The sequence below is a fragment of the Schistocerca gregaria genome, chromosome 2 (genome assembly GCF_023897955.1).
Source record: "Schistocerca gregaria isolate iqSchGreg1 chromosome 2, iqSchGreg1.2, whole genome shotgun sequence".
NCBI lineage: Eukaryota > Metazoa > Arthropoda > Insecta > Orthoptera > Acrididae > Schistocerca > Schistocerca gregaria.
This window is the reverse complement of record NC_064921.1, coordinates 412,901,699-412,920,954: the sequence shown is the minus strand read 5'-3', so window position 1 is coordinate 412,920,954 and position 19,256 is coordinate 412,901,699. Positions and strand designations below refer to the sequence as shown.

The following is a 19,256-nucleotide window of genomic DNA, read 5'->3' as shown; positions in this document are numbered from 1 at the left end:
CTGCTTTCACCTCCCCAGTATGTTTCTGGAGCAGCAGGTGCCTGATCATACAGTGAGGAGGAATGCAACCAACATCTCACACCCTTTGCGTGACACAAGCCATATGCCCCACCACAATTGCTGTGCACTATAGTGGTAACAGAAAATCCATTTCCACATAATACAGTATACATCCACCTAACAAGACACAATCACAATGAATGCAAGCTTTAAGGAGATGAAACTACCACTTTGTACATCAAATACAACATTAATTCAGTTTGACACAAACTATTTACAAGTTTTCGGAGGGGTACTTCATTGCTATACTGCTTGTGTAACATTTGTGATGGTGCTACAACCACGTCCCTATGTGATCAAAGATAAAATGTCAGGGAAATTTGAGAAAGCAAACATTGCTTGTTTTCTTAAAATTATATTGAGCAAAGGGGAGCACATTCAATATAGCCTTCGCCTCTAAAATTTTAAAAATCAGAATGTAGAATTGATCACAATAATGTCTTATATACTACAGGGTGATTCAAAAAGAATACCACAACTTTAAAAATGTGTATTTAATGAAAGAAACATAATATAACCTTCTGTTATACATCATTACAAAGAATATTTAAAAAGGTTTTTTTTTCACTCAAAAACAAGTTCAGAGATCCAGAATGAGATTTTCACACTGCAGCGGAGTGTGCGCTGATATGAAACTTCCTGGCAGATTAAAACTGTGTGCCCGACCGAGACTCGAACTCGGGACCTTTGCCTTTCGTGGGCAAGTGCTCTACCAACTGAGCTACCGAAGCACGACTCACGTCTGGTACTCACAGCTTTACTTCTGCCAGTATCAGTCTCCTACCTTCCAGACTTTACAGAAGCTCTTCTGCGAAACTTGCAGAACTTGGTAGAGCACTTGCCCGCGAAATGCAAAGGTCCCGAGTTCGAGTCTCGGTCGGGCACACAGTTTTAATCTGCCAGGAAGTTTCAAGTTCAGAGATGTTCAATATGGCAGCCTCCAGACACTCGAGCAATATCAACCTGATACTCCAACTCGTTCCACACTCTCTGTAGCATATCAGGCATAACAGTTTGGATAGCTGCTGTTATTTCTCGTTTCAAATCATCAATGGTGGCTGGGAGAGGTGTCCGAAACACCATATCCTTAACATACCCGCATAAGAAAAAATCGCAGCAGATCAGGGCTTCTTGGAGGCCAGTGATGAAGTGCTCTGTCACGGGCTGCCTGGCGGCCGATCCATCGCCTCGGGTAGTTGACGTTCAGGTAGTTATGGACAGATAAGTGCCAATGTGGTGGCGCTCCATCCTGCTGAAATATGAATTGTTGTGCTTCTTGTTCGAGCTGAGTGAACAGCCAATTCTCTAACATCTCCAGATACTGTAGTCCAGTTACAGTAGCACCTTCGAAGAAAAAGGGACCAAAAACTTTATTGGCTGAAATGGCACAGAAAACATTCACCTTAGGCGAGTCACGTTTATACTGAGTTATTTCCCGCAGATTCTCAGTGCCCCATATACAGACATTGTGATGGTTGACTTTCCCATTAGTGTGGAAAGTTGCTTCATCACTAAACACAATCTTTGAAACGAAAGATTCATCTGTTTCCATTTGAGCAAGGATAAAATCACAGAAATCGATTCTTTTAATCTTATCAGCTGCAGACAGTGCTTGAACCAATTTCAGACGATAAGGTTTCATAACTAACTTTTTTCGTAGGACTCTCCATACAGTTGATTGTGGAATTTGCAGCTCTCTGCTAGCTCTGTGAGTCGATTTTCCTAGGCTGCGAACAAATGCTTGCTGGATGCGTGCTACTTTTCATCACTCGTTCTCGGCCGTCCAGAACTTTTCCCTTTACACAAACACCCATTCTCTGTAAACTGTTTATACCAACGTTTAATACACCACCTATCAGGAGGTTTAACACCATACTTCGTTCGAAATGCACGCTGAGCAACTGTCGTCGATTCACGTCTGCCGTACCCAAAAACACAAAAAGCTTTCTGTTGAGCGGTCGCCATCTTAGCATCAACTGAAGCTGATGCCTAGTCAACAGCGCCTCAAGTGAACAAATGTACAACTAAATGAAACTTTATAGCTCCCTTAATTCGCCGACAGATAGTGCTTAGCTCTGCCTTTTGTCGTTGCAGAGTTTTAAATTCCTAAAGTTGTGGTATTCTTTTTGAATCACCCTGTATTTCCTCTATAGCAGACAACATCACCCCACATCACATCAGCTAGAAAGATATCAAAACAGCTTTTACGGTGTGTGTACATGCTTTCTTTTTGTGAGATGTTATTGAGAATCATTAGATATTAAATTGACACAATTGACAGCTGCACTCAAGTAATGCTAGCTTACATTTGCCACAATTACAAATTGACCAATAACATCAACACAGGAAGCAACAACACAGCACAACACAAACTTTCTTTGCTCATCCAGCACACATCCAAGCCAAGTCACCCACTTGTTTTTACTATATTTAAGGAAAGTGTTTCACATTTACTTTCTGTAACTGTGCTTTAAGGAGGTCAAGTTTTTGCATGAAACACTTTATAGTTAAGACAGTTTGGTCTTTATCTTGATGTTCTTTGTTTAACTGTTTGGTTTAACTGTCACACCTGTTACACATGCCATATCCAACAACCAGCTAAAATTATACAGCTGTGAGTAACTGCCTCTCTTTCAGACACAAAAGATTTTATCACCATCAGAAGTTCCGTAAATCTGTTTTGAACATACCTCTACTGAGCCATTGAACTTTGGTGTGCAATAGCATGTCCCTCTGCTGGAGCATTTTCATGTGTTTAGCTGCAGTTGTTTTTTTACAAAAACATTCAGGAGGAAAGACCGCTGCTTGGTGCAAGCATTAAAGGTGGTGAAATACAGATGGAGAGGAAATACATGGATGCTTATAAATACCATACATAATACCCATTGTCAACAAAATGATACTGTAAAAAACAGCTCATTTAAACAAATTTTGGACAAAGGCTTTGAATGATCGACTCATAAAATGATGGAGATCGAACGGTCTATTGCAATCAACAGGTTGATCATCTCTGCTTTGCATTAACTGATTCAATAAGTTCAGGTTTGATTATTGCGAGGAGGTCTAAGACTTTATCTTCATGAGTCGGTTCTCTAATTACATGCTTGAAATAATATTTGGACCAGACATTCATAGTATGTTGTATGAATGCTGGCCTCTGTGCCAGTTTTGATTGCATGACTCTCCCAATGTACACACATCAAAAAAAGTTTTGCATCAACCCAGTTCCCAGAACTTCTGAATATAGACATTGACAGCAGATATTGTATCACAGACACAGTCCCTTTGACTGTTAAGAGATGTCACTAAACCCACCCAAAGATGTAAACAACCATGAATGAGCAATGCCTATTAGATGGAGGGGGTCTGACAGCCAATCAGTTCCAGTCATTCCACCAGGAAGGAGATACATGAATTGTGTTGTCTGTAGTTAAACTATGCGTAGATGGTCAATGTCTTGGTCCAATCATGTCTGCATTGTTACTATCTGCCAGGAAGGGCTCTCAACTAGGGAAGTGTCCACATGTCTCGAAGTAAACCAAAGCGATGTTGTTCGGACGTGGAGGAGATACAGAGAGATAGGAACTGTTGATGACATGCCTTGCTCAGACCGCCCAAGGGCTAATACTGCTGTGGATGGTCACTACCAATGAATTACGGCTCGGAGGAACCCTGACAGCAATGCCACCATGTTGAATAATGCTTTTTGTGTAGCAACAGGACATTGTACTACGACTCAAACTGTCCACAATAGGTTGTATGGTGCACATCTTCACTCCCGATGTCCATGGTGATGTCCATCTTTGCAACCCATGACACCATGCAGCACAGTGTAGATGGTCCGAGCAACATGCCAAATGGACTGCTCAGTATTGGTGTAACTTTCTCTTCACCAATGAGTGTTGCATATGCCTTCAACCAGATGATTGTTGGAGACGTGTTTGAAGGCAACCCGGTCAGTCTGAATGCCTTAGACACACTGTCCAGCAAGTGCAGCAAGGTGGAGGTTCCCTGCTGTTTTGGGGTGGCATAATGTGGGGCTGACATACACCACTGGTGGTCATGGAAGGTGCTGTAGTGGCTGTACGATACATGAATGCCATCCTCCAACCAATAGTACAACCATATTAGCAGCATATTAGTGAGGCATTCATCGTCATGGATGACAATTCATACCCTCATTGTGCACAGCTTGTGAAAGACTTCCTTCAGGATAATGAAATCGCTCGACTAAAGTGGCCAGCACGTTATACATACATGAACCCTATTGAACATGCCTGGGATAGATTGAAAAGGGCTGTTTATGGACAATGTGACCCAACAACCACTCTGAGGGATCTACGCTGAATCACCATTGAAGAGTGGGAGAATCTGGACTAACAGTGCCTTGATGAACTTGTGGATAGTATGCCATGATGAATATGGGCATGCATCAAATCAAGAGGTGTGCTTCTGGTTATTAGAGGTACCAGCGTGTACAGCAATTTGGACCACCAACTATGGAGGTCTTGCTGTATGGTGGTACAACATGCAATGTATGGTTTTCTTGAGCAATAAAAAGGTCGGAAATGATATTTATGTTGACCTCTATTCCAAATTTTTGTACAGGTTCCAGAACTCTCAGAACCAGTGTGATACAAAACTTTCTATGATGTGTGCATATCTGGCAAGTTAGTCACCCCCTATTACCAAAGCCTGATCACAAAAATTATTCATTACATTCTGCAAGTTCTCTCTAAAGCACTTTGCTACATCTCCTGGCCCAGGTGGTCTACAACAGCATCTGATTACATTTTTGACCGAGCTTTGAAGCCTTTACCTAGATTAATTCATATTTGGAATCCATGATAACCTCACTAGATATGGAATTCTTTACTGCAATAAATACACCACTACCATTGGCATTTAACTGATCCTTTTGATAAATATTCCAACCTGAACTTGGGATTTCACTGCCATCCACTTCATTTCAACCAACTTTCTGTTCTTAATACTATCAAGCATCACAACAATCAATCAGAGATACTAATTCTGGAAACATATCCCTGTATGCTCCTGCAGTTTACTAATATCATATTGACCTCTTCTATATCTGATGTATGAGGAAGAGAATTCTCTGAAATCATTGTGGCTGTTGTAACTTCGATTTTGGCAAGTAATTCATCTCTGATGACAAGGAGGGGGTTCTCTAAACTAGAAAAGTCCCATGTGCGTGCCATATGTACACTGCTAGTGTAGTAGATGCTTCCTGCATGTAGTGCATGCCTGAACTATTCAGAAGAAGCTTACAACTCACCACCTGATATGAAGGTTGTGAAATTCGCATCCAATACAATTACAGAGTCCTTTGAGCCTCTGGTTTAGACCTTTTACTCTGCTCCAAACTAAAGGACCATGAGCTACCCTTGGTATGATGCTACAAACAGCCATTTTTCCTACACCTCACGTGTGATGCTAGTTGCCTCCAGCAACTCAGCCGTCTACCAAAAGGAATTGAGAATAGTCTCAGAAACCAGGTGGCAGGTGTCATTAGCGTTGACATCTGCCATTATCTATAGCCTGTAGCACTGAGTGCATTCGATAGCCTCCGGCAGATCCTTCCTCATGCCATGGATGAGCCTCTACAAAATGTACCAAATGCACCATGGCATTCTTTCTCACTGTGCATGCTATACCCCAAGTGGCTCCATTGCTCACAACATTGGAGCTCCCAATGACTTGTATCCTTCTCTCTGCACTTGTTCAGAACAGCCAGGAAAATCAACTGTAGCCCATCAGGAAGGACATCTCATGCTGGATTAGAAGTATTAACACTGGGTAGCAGCTCATACCTGTCGCTAAGGTGTAAGGAGCCAGACGTGTGGCCTGTTCCCTCTTTTGCTTTCTGCCAAGTGACATGTGAATCCACCACTGTCTGCTGCTCACCTTTGAGTGAAGACGAACTGGTCAGATGTTGCTTTGCAGAACAGAAACCAACAACCAGATTCCAATGGCAGCAAGGGTGTTGCAGGTCCTGTCACCTGTGCCCTGATGTTGTAGCTTTGAGCAGTACAGTAGCCAGAAGTCTTTCGACCAAGGACAATGCAACCTTCCAGGTGTTTGCAGACAGCACCCAGTTGCACTCACAAGTACAGTCATACTGAGTAAAAGACTGAATACTATCTAAAAAATAAAAGTAAAGTGGTGAAGAGTAACTGAAAACAAATAGTCCCCCCACAATAGAGAAAATTACCCAACTGTGGTGCTTCTGGTGTGAAAAAAAAAGGTTAATAGCCATAAAATGATATTTCATTGTAAATTTTATCACAGTGTTACATAGTTGAAGAGGTACAGTCTGGTAAAATGTTAGAAATTAAGCACTGCTATGTAGTGTCTATTGCTTAACAGGTAACACCCTTTTGAAATAAGTTTGTTTTGGTAAAATTTTATTCCTTGATAGAATATGCTGTTTTGTGTTTTATGTGTATTCTTTTCTTATACTCTATTTTATAAGTCTGTTAGCTGTATGCCCATGCTTCACAGTAGAAGTTAAAGATTTTAGGTGAAATGATTCAGCAAAAACTTTGAACCCTCTTCTCACCCCCTTAGGGACTGAATTTTGAAAGTTCCTTTCTAGCAACCTCATATGTCCACCAAATTTAATGTTTCTAGGATTTATGTTGTTTTAGGTTGCATTGTCAAAGTCAGTTAGTTTGTCCCAGCTTGCAAGAAGGCACCCCCAGCACTATAGATAATTTTGTTCAAGAATGTGAGGGAAAACTCACTTTAGAGGCATCACCTTTTTCATTATCATTTAAGAGGAGAGCATACGGCTCAGTTGAGTGACAGATGAGTAGCTGTAAGCAGACAATAGAATCAGGTGCCACTGAAACATGAGAATTCTGTCTTGGTGGGAAAGGCTATGGTACTGATGACAGTCATCCAATTGTTATTGATAATTATTGGCAAAAATCTCCCCCATGAACCATGCTGTTGGTGGGGAGGCTTGCTTGCCTCAGCGACACAGATGGCCGTACCATAGGTAAAACCACAATGGAGGGGTATTTGTTGAGAGGCCAGACAAACGTGTGGTTCCTGAAGAGGGGGAGCAACCTTTTCAGTAGTTGCAGGGGCAACAGTCTGGATGATTGACTGACCTGGCCTTGTAATACTAACCAAAACGGCCTTGCTGTGCTGGTACTGCGAATGGTTCAAAGTAAGGGGAAACTACAGCCGTAATTTTTCCCGAGGGCATGCAGCTTCACTGCATGGTTAAATGATAATGACGTTCTCTTGGGTAAGATATTCCAGAGGTAAAATAGTCCCCCATTCGGATCTCTTGGCGGGACTACTCAGGAGAACGATGTTATCAGGAGGAAAAAACTGGCGTTCTACGGATCAGAGTGTGGAAGGTCAGATCCCTTAATCAGGCAGGTAGGTTAGAAAATTTAAAAAGGGAAATGGATAGATTAAAGTTAGATGAAGTGGGAATTAGTGAAGTCCGATGGCGGGAGGAAGAAGACTTCTGGTCAGGTGAATACAGGGTTATAAATACAAAATCAAATAGGAGTAATGCAGGAGTAGGTTTAATAATGAAAGGGAAATTAAGAATGTGGGTAAGCTACTACATACAGCATAGTGAACGCATTCTTGTGACCAAGATAGATACAAAGCCTACGCCTACCACAGTAGTACAAGTTTATATGCCAACTAGCTCCACAGATGACAAAGAGATTGATGAAATGTATGATGAGATAAAAGAAATTATTCAGATAGTGAAGGGAGACGAAAATTTAAGAGTCGTGGGTGACTGGAACTCGACAGTAGGGAAAGGAAGAGAAGGAAACGTAGTAGGTGACTATGGAATGGGAGTAAGGAATGAAAGAGGAAGCTGCCTGGTAGAATTTTGCACAGAGCATAACTTAATCATAGCTAACACTTGGTTCAAGAATCATGAAAGAAGGTTGTATACATGGAAGAACCCTGCAGATACTAGAAGGTTTCAGATAGATTGTATAATCGTAAGACAGAGATTTAGGAACCAGGTTTTAAATTGTAAGACATTTCCAGGGGCAGATGTGCACTCTGACCACAATCTATTGGTTATGACTGTAGATTAAAACTGAAAAAACAGCAAAAAGGTGTGAATTTGAGGAGATGGGACCTGGATAAACTGAAAGAACCAGAGGTTGTAGAGAATTTCAGGGAGAGCATTAGGGAACGATTGACAAGAATGGGGGAAAGAAATACAGTAGAAGAAGACTGGGTAGCTTTGAGAGATGAAATAGTGAAGGCAGCAGAGGATCAAGTAGGTTAAAAGGCGAGGGCTAATAGAAATCCTTGGGTACCAGAAGAGGTATTGAATTTAATTGATGAAAGAAGGAAATACAAAAATTCAGTAAAAGAAGCAGGTAAAAAGGAATACAAATGTCTCAAAAACAAAGATCGACAGGACGTGCAAAATGGCGAAGCAGGGATGGCTGGAGGAAAAATGTAAGGATGTAGAGGCGTATATCACTACGGTTAAGATAGATACTGCCTACAGGAAAATTAAAGAGACCTTTGGAGAAAAGAGAACCACTTGCATGAATATCAAGAACTCAGACAGAAACCCAGTTCTAAATAAAGAAGGGAAAGCAGAAAGGTGGAAGGAGTATATAGTGGGTCTATACAAGGGCAATGTTCTTGAGGACAATATTATGGAAATGGAAGAGGATGTAGAGGAGGAGGAGGAATTAGTGTTTAACGTCCCTTTGATAATGAGGTCATTAGAGACGGAGCGCAAGCTCGGGTGAGGGAAGGATGGGGAAGGAAATCGGCCGTGCCCTTTCAAAGGAACCACTTGGCATTTGCCTGAAGCAATTTAGGGAAACCACAGAAAACCTAAATCAGGATGGCCGGTGACAGGATTGAACCGTCATCCTCCCGAATGCGAGTCCAGTGTGCTAGAGGACGTAGATGAAGATGAAATGGGAGATATGATACTGCATGAAGAGTTTGACAGAGCACTGAAAGACCTGAGTCGAAACAAGGCCCCGGGACTAGACAACATTCCATTAGAACTACTGACAGCCTTGGGAGAGCCAGGTCTAACAAAACTCTACCATCTAGTGAGCACGATGTATTAGACAGGCAAAATACCTTCAGACTTCAAGAAGAATATAATAATTCCAATCCAAAAGAAAGCAGGTGTTGCCAATGTGAAAATTACTGAACTATCAGTTTAATAAGCCACAGCTGCAAAATACTAACACGAATTCTTTACAGACAAATGGAAAAACTGGTAGAAGCCGACCTTGGGGAAGGTCAGTTTGGATTCCGTAGAAATGTCGGAACACGTGAGACAATACTGACCCTATGAATTACCTTAGAAAATACATTAAGGAAAGGCAAACCTACACTCCTGGAAATTGAAATAAGAACACCGTGAATTCATTGTCCCAGGAAGGGGAAACTTTATTGACACATTCCTGGGGTCAGATACATCACATGATCACACTGACAGAACCACAGGTACATAGGCACAGGCAACAGAGCATGCACAATGTCGGCACTAGTACAGTGTATACCCACCTTTTGCAGCAATGCAGGCTGCTATTCTCCCATGGAGACGATCGTAGAGATGCTGGATGTAGTCCTGTGGAACGGCTTGCCATGCCATTTCCACCTGGCGCCTCAGTTGGACCAGCGTTCGTGCTGGACGTGCAGACCGCGTGAGATGACGCTTCATCCAGTCCCAAACATGCTCAATGGGGGACAGATCCGGAGATCTTGCTGGCCAGGGTAGTTGACTTACACCTTCTAGAGCACGTTGGGTGGCACGGGATACATGCGGATGTGCATTGTCCTGTTGGAACAGCAAGTTCCCTTGCCGGTCTAGGAATGGTGGAACGATGGGTTCGATGACAGTTTGGATGTACCGTGCACTATTCAGTGTCCCCTCGGCGATCACCAGAGGTGTACGGCCAGTGTAGAAGATCGCTCCCCACACCATGATGCCGGGTGTTGGCCCTGTGTGCCTCGGTCGTATGCAGTCCTGATTGTGGCGCTCACCTGCGCGGCGCCAAACACGCATACGACCATCATTGGCACCAAGGCAGAAGCGACTCTCATCACTGAAGACGACACGTCTCCATTCGTCCCTCCATTCACGCCTGTCGCGACACCACTGGAGGCGGGCTGCACGATGTTGGGGCGTGAGCGGAAGACGGCGTAACGGTGTGCGGGACCGTAGCCCAGCTTCATGGAGACGGTTGCGAATGGTCCTCGCCGATACCCCAGGAGCAACAGTGTCCCTAATTTGCTGGGAAGTGGCGGTGCGGTCCCCTACGGCACTGCGTAGGATCCTACGGTCTTGGCGTGCATCCGTGCGTCGCTGCGGTCCGGTCCCAGGTCGACGGGCACGTGCACCTTCCGCCGACCACTGGCGACAACATCGATGTACTGTGGAGACCTCACGCCCCACGTGTTGAGCAATTCGGCGGTACGTCCACCCGGCCTCCCGCATGCCCACTATACGCCCTCGCTCAAAGTCCGTCAACTGCACATACGGTTCACGTCCACGCTGTCGCGGCATGCTACCAGTGTTAAAGACTGCGATGGAGCTCCGTATGCCATGGCAAACTGGCTGACACTGACGGTGGCAGTGCACAAATGCTGTGCAGATAGCGCCATTCAACGGCCAACACCGCGGTTCCTGGTGTGTCCGCTGTGCCGTGCGTGTGATCATTGCTTGTACAGCCCTCTCGCAGTGTCCGGAGCAAGTATAGTGGGTCTGACACACCGGTGTCAATGTGTTCTTTTTTCCATTTCCAGGAGTGTATGTTTCTAGCATCTGAAGGTGGCAGGAGTAAAATACAGGGAGCAAAAGGCTATTTACAATTTGTACAGAAACCAGAAGGCAGTTATAAGAGTCGAGGGGCATGGAAGGGAAGTAGTGGTTGGGAAGGGAGTGAGACAGGATTGTAGCCTATCCTTAATGTTATTCAATCTGTATATTGAGCAAGCAGTAAAGGAAACAAAAGAAAAATTTGGAGTAGGAATTAAAATCCATGGAGAAGAAATAAAAACTTTGAGGTTCACTGATTACATTGTAATTCTGTCAGAGACAGCAAAGGACCTGGAAGAGCAGTTGAACAGAATGGATAGTGTCTTGAAAGGAGGATATAAGATGAACATTAACAAAAGCAAAATGAGGATAATGGAATGTAGTTGAATTTAACCAGGTGAGGCTGCAGGAATTAGATTAGGAAAGAAGATGCTTAAAGTAGTAAATGAATTTTGCTGTTTGGGGAGCCAAATAACTCATGATGGTTGAAGGAGAGAGGATATAAAATGTAGACTGGCAATGGCAAGGAAAGCGTTTTTGAAGAAGAGAAATTTGTTAGCATTGAGTATAGATTTAAGTGTCAGGAAATCATTTCTGAAAGTATTTGTATGGAGTGTAGCCATGTATGGAAGTGAAATGTGGATGATAAACAGTTTAGACAAGAAGAGAGTAGAAGCTTTCGAAATGTGTTGCTACAGGTGAATGGTGAAGATTAGATGGGTAGGTCACATAACTAATGATGAGGTATTGAATAGAACTGGAGAGAAGAGAAATTTGTGGCACAACTTGACTAGAAGAAGGGATCGGTTGGTAGGGCTTATTCTGAGGCATCAAGGGATCACCAATTTAGTATTGGAGGGCAGCGTGGAGGGTAAAAATCTTAGAGGGAGACCAAGAGATGAATACACTAAACAGATCCAGAAGAACGTATATTGCAGTAGGTACTGGGAGATGAAGAAGCTTGCGCAGGATAGAGTAGCATGGAGAGCTGCATCAAACCAGTCTCTGGACTGAAGACCACAACAACAACAAAACCAATGACTATAAAAGACAGAGATTGCAGGAAAATTCTATTTCCAGTATTAACTAAAACAATTAAGACCTCTAGTGTGAAAAATGTTTCTTGTATTTACATGAAGGTGTATGAACTGTTATTCAAAGTTTGAAATTTGTACAGAGCTGAGACAAACTAACATTAATTCCTCAATATAATTTTGTCAACATGCCTGTGTTGCGTTGATTTTTGGATAGTATTCCTAGTGAGTCACCTATTTGTTTGTTTTTGTTTACAGCGAGGCTACAGAAAGCAAAGGAGCTGATGATCATCAGTAGGTTGCAAAAACCTTTACAGTAGTAACTAAGGATATACTGGACAGTTTATTCGTAATTGCAAGTTCTTCATGGGCTATTGGGTCACCCAACATGGTTCCTGTAGCATAGAGTGTTCAGAGGAGCTGCTGTTTTAAGTAGTTGCTTTTTACTCCTATTATAGCTTTATCACGTTTCTTGAACTAGTATTTTCAGGTAATGGTGCTGCAACTGCCTGGCCATTACTTTTATTCTGTTTTGGCATTGAACTGTGGTATTACACACATGAGTTATCACAGTAGTTAGTATTACTTACCCTTTTATTTGGTGGTACTGAGCAAGGTAGTGCAGTCGTTAGCAAACTGGACTCGCATTCGGGAGGATGCTGGTTCAATTCCATATTCAGCCATGCAAATTTAGATTTTCTGTGATTTCCTGAATTGTTCCTGGTGAATGTGAGGGTGGTTCCTTTGAAAGCACATGGCCAGTGTCCTTCCCCATCTTTGAAACATTCTGAGCATATTCTCCATTTTTAATGATCTTGATGGCAACTGATTGAAAACCCTAATACCATCTGATGATTTACCAACTTTCTGCCTATTAATTTGTTCTTTGAAAGTGGTAGCTGTTATTTCTCTGACATGCCCAGTTTATGTTTGGAGTTTGCATTAATGTACCCGTTTATTGTCAGTGACTTCTTTGGAAAGACTGTTCGTAATAAGTGGTTCATAGTTTCCCACATTCTCTGCAGATTACCTGTTCATATTTTTTGATACATGTGAAGCTTCTTCCGTTTGTTTTGTCAGTATGTAATTTGTGTCTATTCCAGTTTGCCTTTATTTGTTTATTATTGGACAGTTCTTTCACTAGTTTGACATTATTATACCATAAATCAGCTAATTGCACAAACCAGTGTCTAGTCATTTGTGGATGAGACAGGAACTGAATTGAGAGTAGGACAACAAAAGCAGATGTGTTTAAGTCCATTTTCCAAAGTTCCTTTACAAAGAAAAACCCAGGAGAATGGCTGCAGTTTAATCCTCGTACCACTGAAAAGATGAGTGACATATGTGTTAGTATGAATGGTGTTGAGAAACAGCTAAAGTCATTAAAAATTTAACAAAGCTCCTGGGCCTGATGACATACGTATCAGATTCCATACCAAATTTGCAGTTTAGTTAGCTCTTGCTAGCTAATTGATCATAGATGCCTGAACAACAGATGTGCCCAGTATTTGGACAAAGATCAGGCCACACCCATTTACAAGAAGGGTAACAGAAGGGATCCATCCAATTACCATTCAATGACCTTGGCATTGCTTTTTCGTGGAGTCTTAGAACATATTCTGAGCTTGAACATAGTGAGATATCTTGAACAAAATAAACTCCTCCATGCCAATCAATATGGATTCTGAAAAAAAATTTAATCATATGAAACCAAACTCGCAGTTTTCTCAGTACCACACCTACATTTATTATCAAAAGTACAACCATATGAGCTATCAATCAAAATTTAAGATTGGATTGAGGATTTTTTAGTAGAGAGGATGCAGCATATTATCTTGGATGAAGAGTCATTGACAGATGTACAAGTAACTTTGGATAACGCCCAAGGAAATGTGTTGGGACCATTGCTGTTCATACTGTATATTCATGACATTGCAGACATTATAAGTAGTAACTTCAGACTTCTTGCAGATGATGCAGTTATACGTAATAAAGTACTGTCTGAAACAAGCTGCATAAATATGCAGTCATATCTTGATAAAATTTCAAAGTGGTTAACAGATTGGCAACTTGCTTTAAATATTTAGTAATGTAAAACTGTCCATTACAGGAAATTTAAAAAAATTTAGTATTCTGTGAGTATAACACCAGTGAGTCACAGCTGGAATAAATCAGTTCATGTAAATAGGCGTATGCAACACTTTGTGGGGATATGAAATGGAAGCAAAAAGGTGAATGGCCTTTCAGATCATGATGCACAAATTTTAACTCTAAAAGATTTTTGTGCTGCATCACGTGTTAAATATAGTCATCAGCTGTTTAGGAAAGCTGATCCAGTTGCTGTAGAGACCTTTGTAAACCTCATCAAGGAACAAGAGTGGAAGATGTTTATAGCTCTGATACAGTAGACGATAAATATAATGCTTTTCTCAAGACTTTTCTCATGCTCTTTGAAAGTTGCTTTCTGTTAGAACATTCAAAACAGGGTACTAGCACAAACAGGCAGCCTGGGTGGCTGACTAGAGGGATAAGAATATCTTGTAGAACAAAGTGGCAATTATATCAAAATGTTAGAGAAACAGTCAAAATCTAAATGCAGCAGCCCATTACAAAAAGTATTGTAAGGTGCTTAAAATGTTATTAGGAAGGCAAAAAGTATATGGTATGCAGATAGAATAACTAAGTCCCAGGATAAAATTATAACCATATGGTCAGCTGTAAAAGAAGTGGCTGGTCTGCAGAGACAGGTTGAGGATATAGAATCAGTGCATAGTGGGAATGTCCATGTTACTGATAAGTCGCATGTATGTACAGTATTTAATAATCACTTTCTGAATATAGCAGGTGAACTAAATAGAAACCTAGTCCAAACAGGGAATCATATAGCGCTCTTAGAAAAAAGTGTTCCCGAGACTGTTACATGAAATGCTCCTCTATGATACTGGCAAGAGGGAGATTGAGTTAATAATTAAATCACTAAAGACCAAGAACTCTCATGGATATGACAGAATATCTATCAGAATACGAATCTATTGTTCTATGTATGTTAGCCCAGTACTTAGCCACATCTGTAACTTTTCCTTTAGGAATGGTCGGTTTCCTGACCGATTAAAGTACTTGGTAGTGAAGCCACTTTATAAAAAGGGAGACATTGATAATGTTGACAATTTTAGATCTTATTTCCATGCCATCAGTGTTTGCTAAAGTTATTGAGAAGGTTGTATATACAAGGTTACTGGAGCATTTAAATTCACATAATTTGCTGTCAAATGTTCAGTTTGGTTTTAGAAATGGTTTAACAACTGAAAATGCTATATTCTCTTTTCTCTGTGAGGTTTTGGATGGATTAAATAAAAGGTTGTGAACGCTAGGAGTTTTCTTTGATTTAACGAAGGCTTTTGACTGTGTTGACCACAAAATATTACTGCAGAAGTTGGATCATTATGAAGTAAGGGGAGTAGCTTACAATTGGTTCGCCCTTACTTTAAGAACAGAAAGCAGAAGATCATTCTCCGCAATATTGAGAGTGGTAGTGATGTTCAGTCCCAATGGGGCACTGTTAAGTGGGGCGTTCCCCAAGGGTCAGTGCTGGGGCCACTGCTGTTTCTTATTTATAGAAATAATATGCCTTCTAGTATTACAGGTGATTCAAAAATATTTCTGTTTGCTGATGACACCAGCTTGATAGTGAAGGATCTTGTGTGTAATATTAAAACAGTATCAAATAATGTAGTTCATGAAATAAGTTCATGGCTTGTGGAAAATAATTTGTTGCTAAATCACAGTAAGACTCAGTTTTTACAGTTTCTAACTCACAATTGAACAAGAACCGATATTTCGATCAGACATAATGGGCATATTATAAGTGAGACGGAACAGTTCAAGTTCCTAGGCATTCGGATAGATAGTAAGCTGTTGTGGGAAGCCCATTTCCAGGATCTTTTTCAGAAACTAAATGCTGCTTTATTTACCATTAGAACAGTATCTGAAATAAGTAACACTTCAACACGAAAAGTAGTCTACTTTCCATATTTTCATACGCTTTTGTCGTATGGTATTATTTTTTGAGGTAATTCTTCTGATTCAAAAAGGGTATTTTTGGCAGACATATTTAAAGGCCAAGAGTTTTTGCCTTTAAATATGTCTGCTTGTGTCTCTATATGTGTGGATGGATATGTGTGTGTGTGTGATTGTATACTTGTCCTTTTTTCCCCTAAGGTAAGTCTTTCCGCTCCCGGGATTGAAATGACTCCTTATCCTCTCTTTTAAAACTCACATCCTTTCATCTTTCCCTCTCCTTCCCTCTTCCCTGACGAAGCAACCTTGGGTGGCGAAAGCTCGAAATTTTGTGTGTGTGTTTGTGTGTTTTTTTATTGTGCCTATCTACCAGTGCTTTCCCGCTTGGTAAGTCATGGAATCTTTGTTTTTAATATTTTTTCTCATGTAGAATGTTCCTTTCTATTTTATAAATAAATAAATGAACACATAGGCTCAGTCATCTGTAAAGCCGGTGATAAACTTCAGTTTATTGGTAGAATACAGGAGAAATTCAGTCAGTGTACAAAGGAGATTGCTTACAAATCACTTGTGTGACCCACCCTAGCTTACTGCACAAGTTTGTGGGACCTGTAACTAATAGGACTAACAGGGTATATTGAATATATTCAGAGAAGGACATCAAGAATGGCCTGATGATCATTTGTTCCGTGGGATCATCAGGGATTCTGAAGAAACTGAAGTGTCAGACTTTTTGAGGGAGACATGAACTATCCTGAGAAAGCCTGCTTACAAAGTTTCTCAACCAGTTTTAAATGATGACTGGGAATGTACTGCAATCCTCTAAGTATCACTTCTGTAGGCAGTACGAGGACAAGATTAGATTAATTACAGTAAGTGTGGAGGCATTTAAACAATCATTCTTACCATGCTCCATAAGTGGAAGGAATGGGAAAGAACAGTAACTGGCATGACGGGATGAGCCCTTTGCAATAACTTAACACTGGTTTGCTGAGTACAGGTGTATATGTAGAACTTGGTTCATGTATTACTGTAGTAGCATTTTCCAAATTTTTGCCACTTAATCTAACTCCAGACTTCTCACAGATGTACTTCAAGCAACCTTTTGATCATTTTAGAATGTAATCTTCATTATTTCTAAGATTCATTCTTTCATTATGAAATGAAATGCCCACAAAACACAGTAAACTTCATAGTGTTCAAATTGCTGTCACACTGATTCTAAAATAATCGCCCAGTACATGTGATGTAATTACTTTAAAACATTTACTAATTTCAGGTACCAACTTGCGAAGAAGTTTTGCTGATCCACCAAGATGGAGGGTAAACCTTATTCCAGCTGAGCAGACTGCTGGTGGTGACAGCCGTAGATTTCTTGTAGATCTGAACAAACCTGCTTCAAGAAGAAAAATGAGTGATGGTAATAACATTATGGATATAGCTGAAGAGGACTGTGAAAATAAGGATGAGCCAGCAAAGACTCCTGGAATGCTCTCCAAAAGTGACCTATCTCGTGTGAAAGTGTCTGTGCATGACATTCAGCTGAGTACAAATTTCGGAGATGAGCAAACTTCATCACCCTCACCAGCACCTTTCCAGTCTCTGCAGCTACATACATTTAATGCAAACACTCAGGTTCAAAATGAACATTCAATTCCTTCTTCTCAAGGACACAATAACATGCAAGTTTTACACCCATCCATTAACAATTTGAGTTTCAGTGTGAACAGAGATCAGGCTACAACACTGCCAACAAGGTGAGTCTACTAGATTAGATTAGATTAATACTTGTTCCATAGATCATGAATACGACACTTCGTAATGATGTGGAACGTGTCAGGTTAATAAAAGATGTCTGTACAAGAAATTACATTACACAAAATATTGCATGACACTAATGATTAAGTTTTTTCTTCTTTTTTTTTCTTTTCTTAGTTTATATCTAAAAATTCAGCCAATGAGTAGAAGGAGTTGTCATCTAGAAATTCTTTTAATTTATTTTTAAATGTTAGTTGGCTATCTGTCAGGCTTTTGATGCTGTTTGGTAGGTACCCAAAGACTTTTGTGGCAGCATAATTTACCCCTTTCTGTGCCAAAGTCAGATTTAACCCTGCATAGTGAAGATCATCCTTTCTCCTGGTGTTATAGGTATGCACACTGCTATTACTTTTGAATTGGGTTGGATTATTATCAACAAATTTCATAAGGGAATATATATATACTGTGAGGTTACTGTGAGGATCCCTAGATCCTTAAATAGATGTCTGCAGGATGACCGTGGGTGGGCTCCAGCAATTATTCTGATTACACGTTTTTGTGCAATGAATACTTTTCTACTCAACGATGAATTACCCCAGAATATGATGCCATACGAAAGCAGTGAATGAAAGTAGGCATAGTAAGCTAATTTACTGAGATTCTTATCACCAAAATTTGCAATAACCCTAATAGCATACGTAGCTGAACTCAGACGCTTCAGCAGACCATCAATGTGTTGCTTCCAGTTTAACCTCTCATCAATGGACACACCTAAAAATTTTGAAAATTCTACCTTAGCTACAGACTTCTGTTCAAATTCTATATTTATTACTGGAGTTGTGCCATTTACTGTACGGAACTGTATATACTGTGTTTTATCAAAATTTAAAGAGAGTCCGTTTGCTGAGAACCACTTAATAATTTTGTGAAAAACATCATTTACAATTACATCACTTAGTTCTTGGTTTTTGGATGTTATTACTATACTTGTATCATCAGCAAAAAGAACTAACTTTGCATCTTCATCAATGTGGAATGGTAAGTCATTAATGTATATCAAGAACAGTAAAGGACCTAAGACCGAACCCTGTGGGACCCCGTGCTTGATAGCACCCCAGTTTGAGGAATCAGCTGTTGTTTTAACATTACACGAACCACTTATTTCAACTTTCTGCATTCTTCCAGTTAAGTATGAATTAAACCATTTGTGCACTGCCCCACTCAAACCATAATGATTTAGCTTATCTAAAAGAATTCCATGATTTACACAATCAAAGGCCTTTGAGAGATCACAAAAAATACCAATGGGTGATGTCCGGTTATTCAGAGCATTTAATATTTGATCAGTGAAAGCATATATAGCATTTTCTGTTGAAAAGCCTTTCTGAAAACCAAACTGACATTTTGTTAGTACTTTATTTTTACAAATATGGGAGGCTACTCTTGAATACATTACTTTCTCAAAAATTTTTGATAGAGCTGTCAGAAGAGAGATTGGGCGGTAGTTGTTGACATCCGACGTATCCCCCTTTTTATGCAATGGTTTTACAATGGCATATTTCAGTCTATCAGGGAAAACA

At 40.6% G+C, this 19,256-nt stretch overlaps 1 protein-coding gene across 7 annotated transcripts in view; it reads left to right on the top strand.

Annotated features, from left to right (window-relative positions):
* Positions 1-19,256, top strand: part of LOC126323281 (uncharacterized) — a 398,774-nt gene that overhangs the window by 286,881 nt on the left and 92,637 nt on the right. For all 7 annotated transcript variants that reach the window (XM_049994670.1, XM_049994668.1, XM_049994669.1 and 4 more), the window contains one exon: positions 17,198-17,675. In XM_049994670.1, the coding sequence (XP_049850627.1) occupies positions 17,198-17,675 (478 nt within the window). The remainder of the gene's footprint in view (positions 1-17,197; positions 17,676-19,256) is intronic.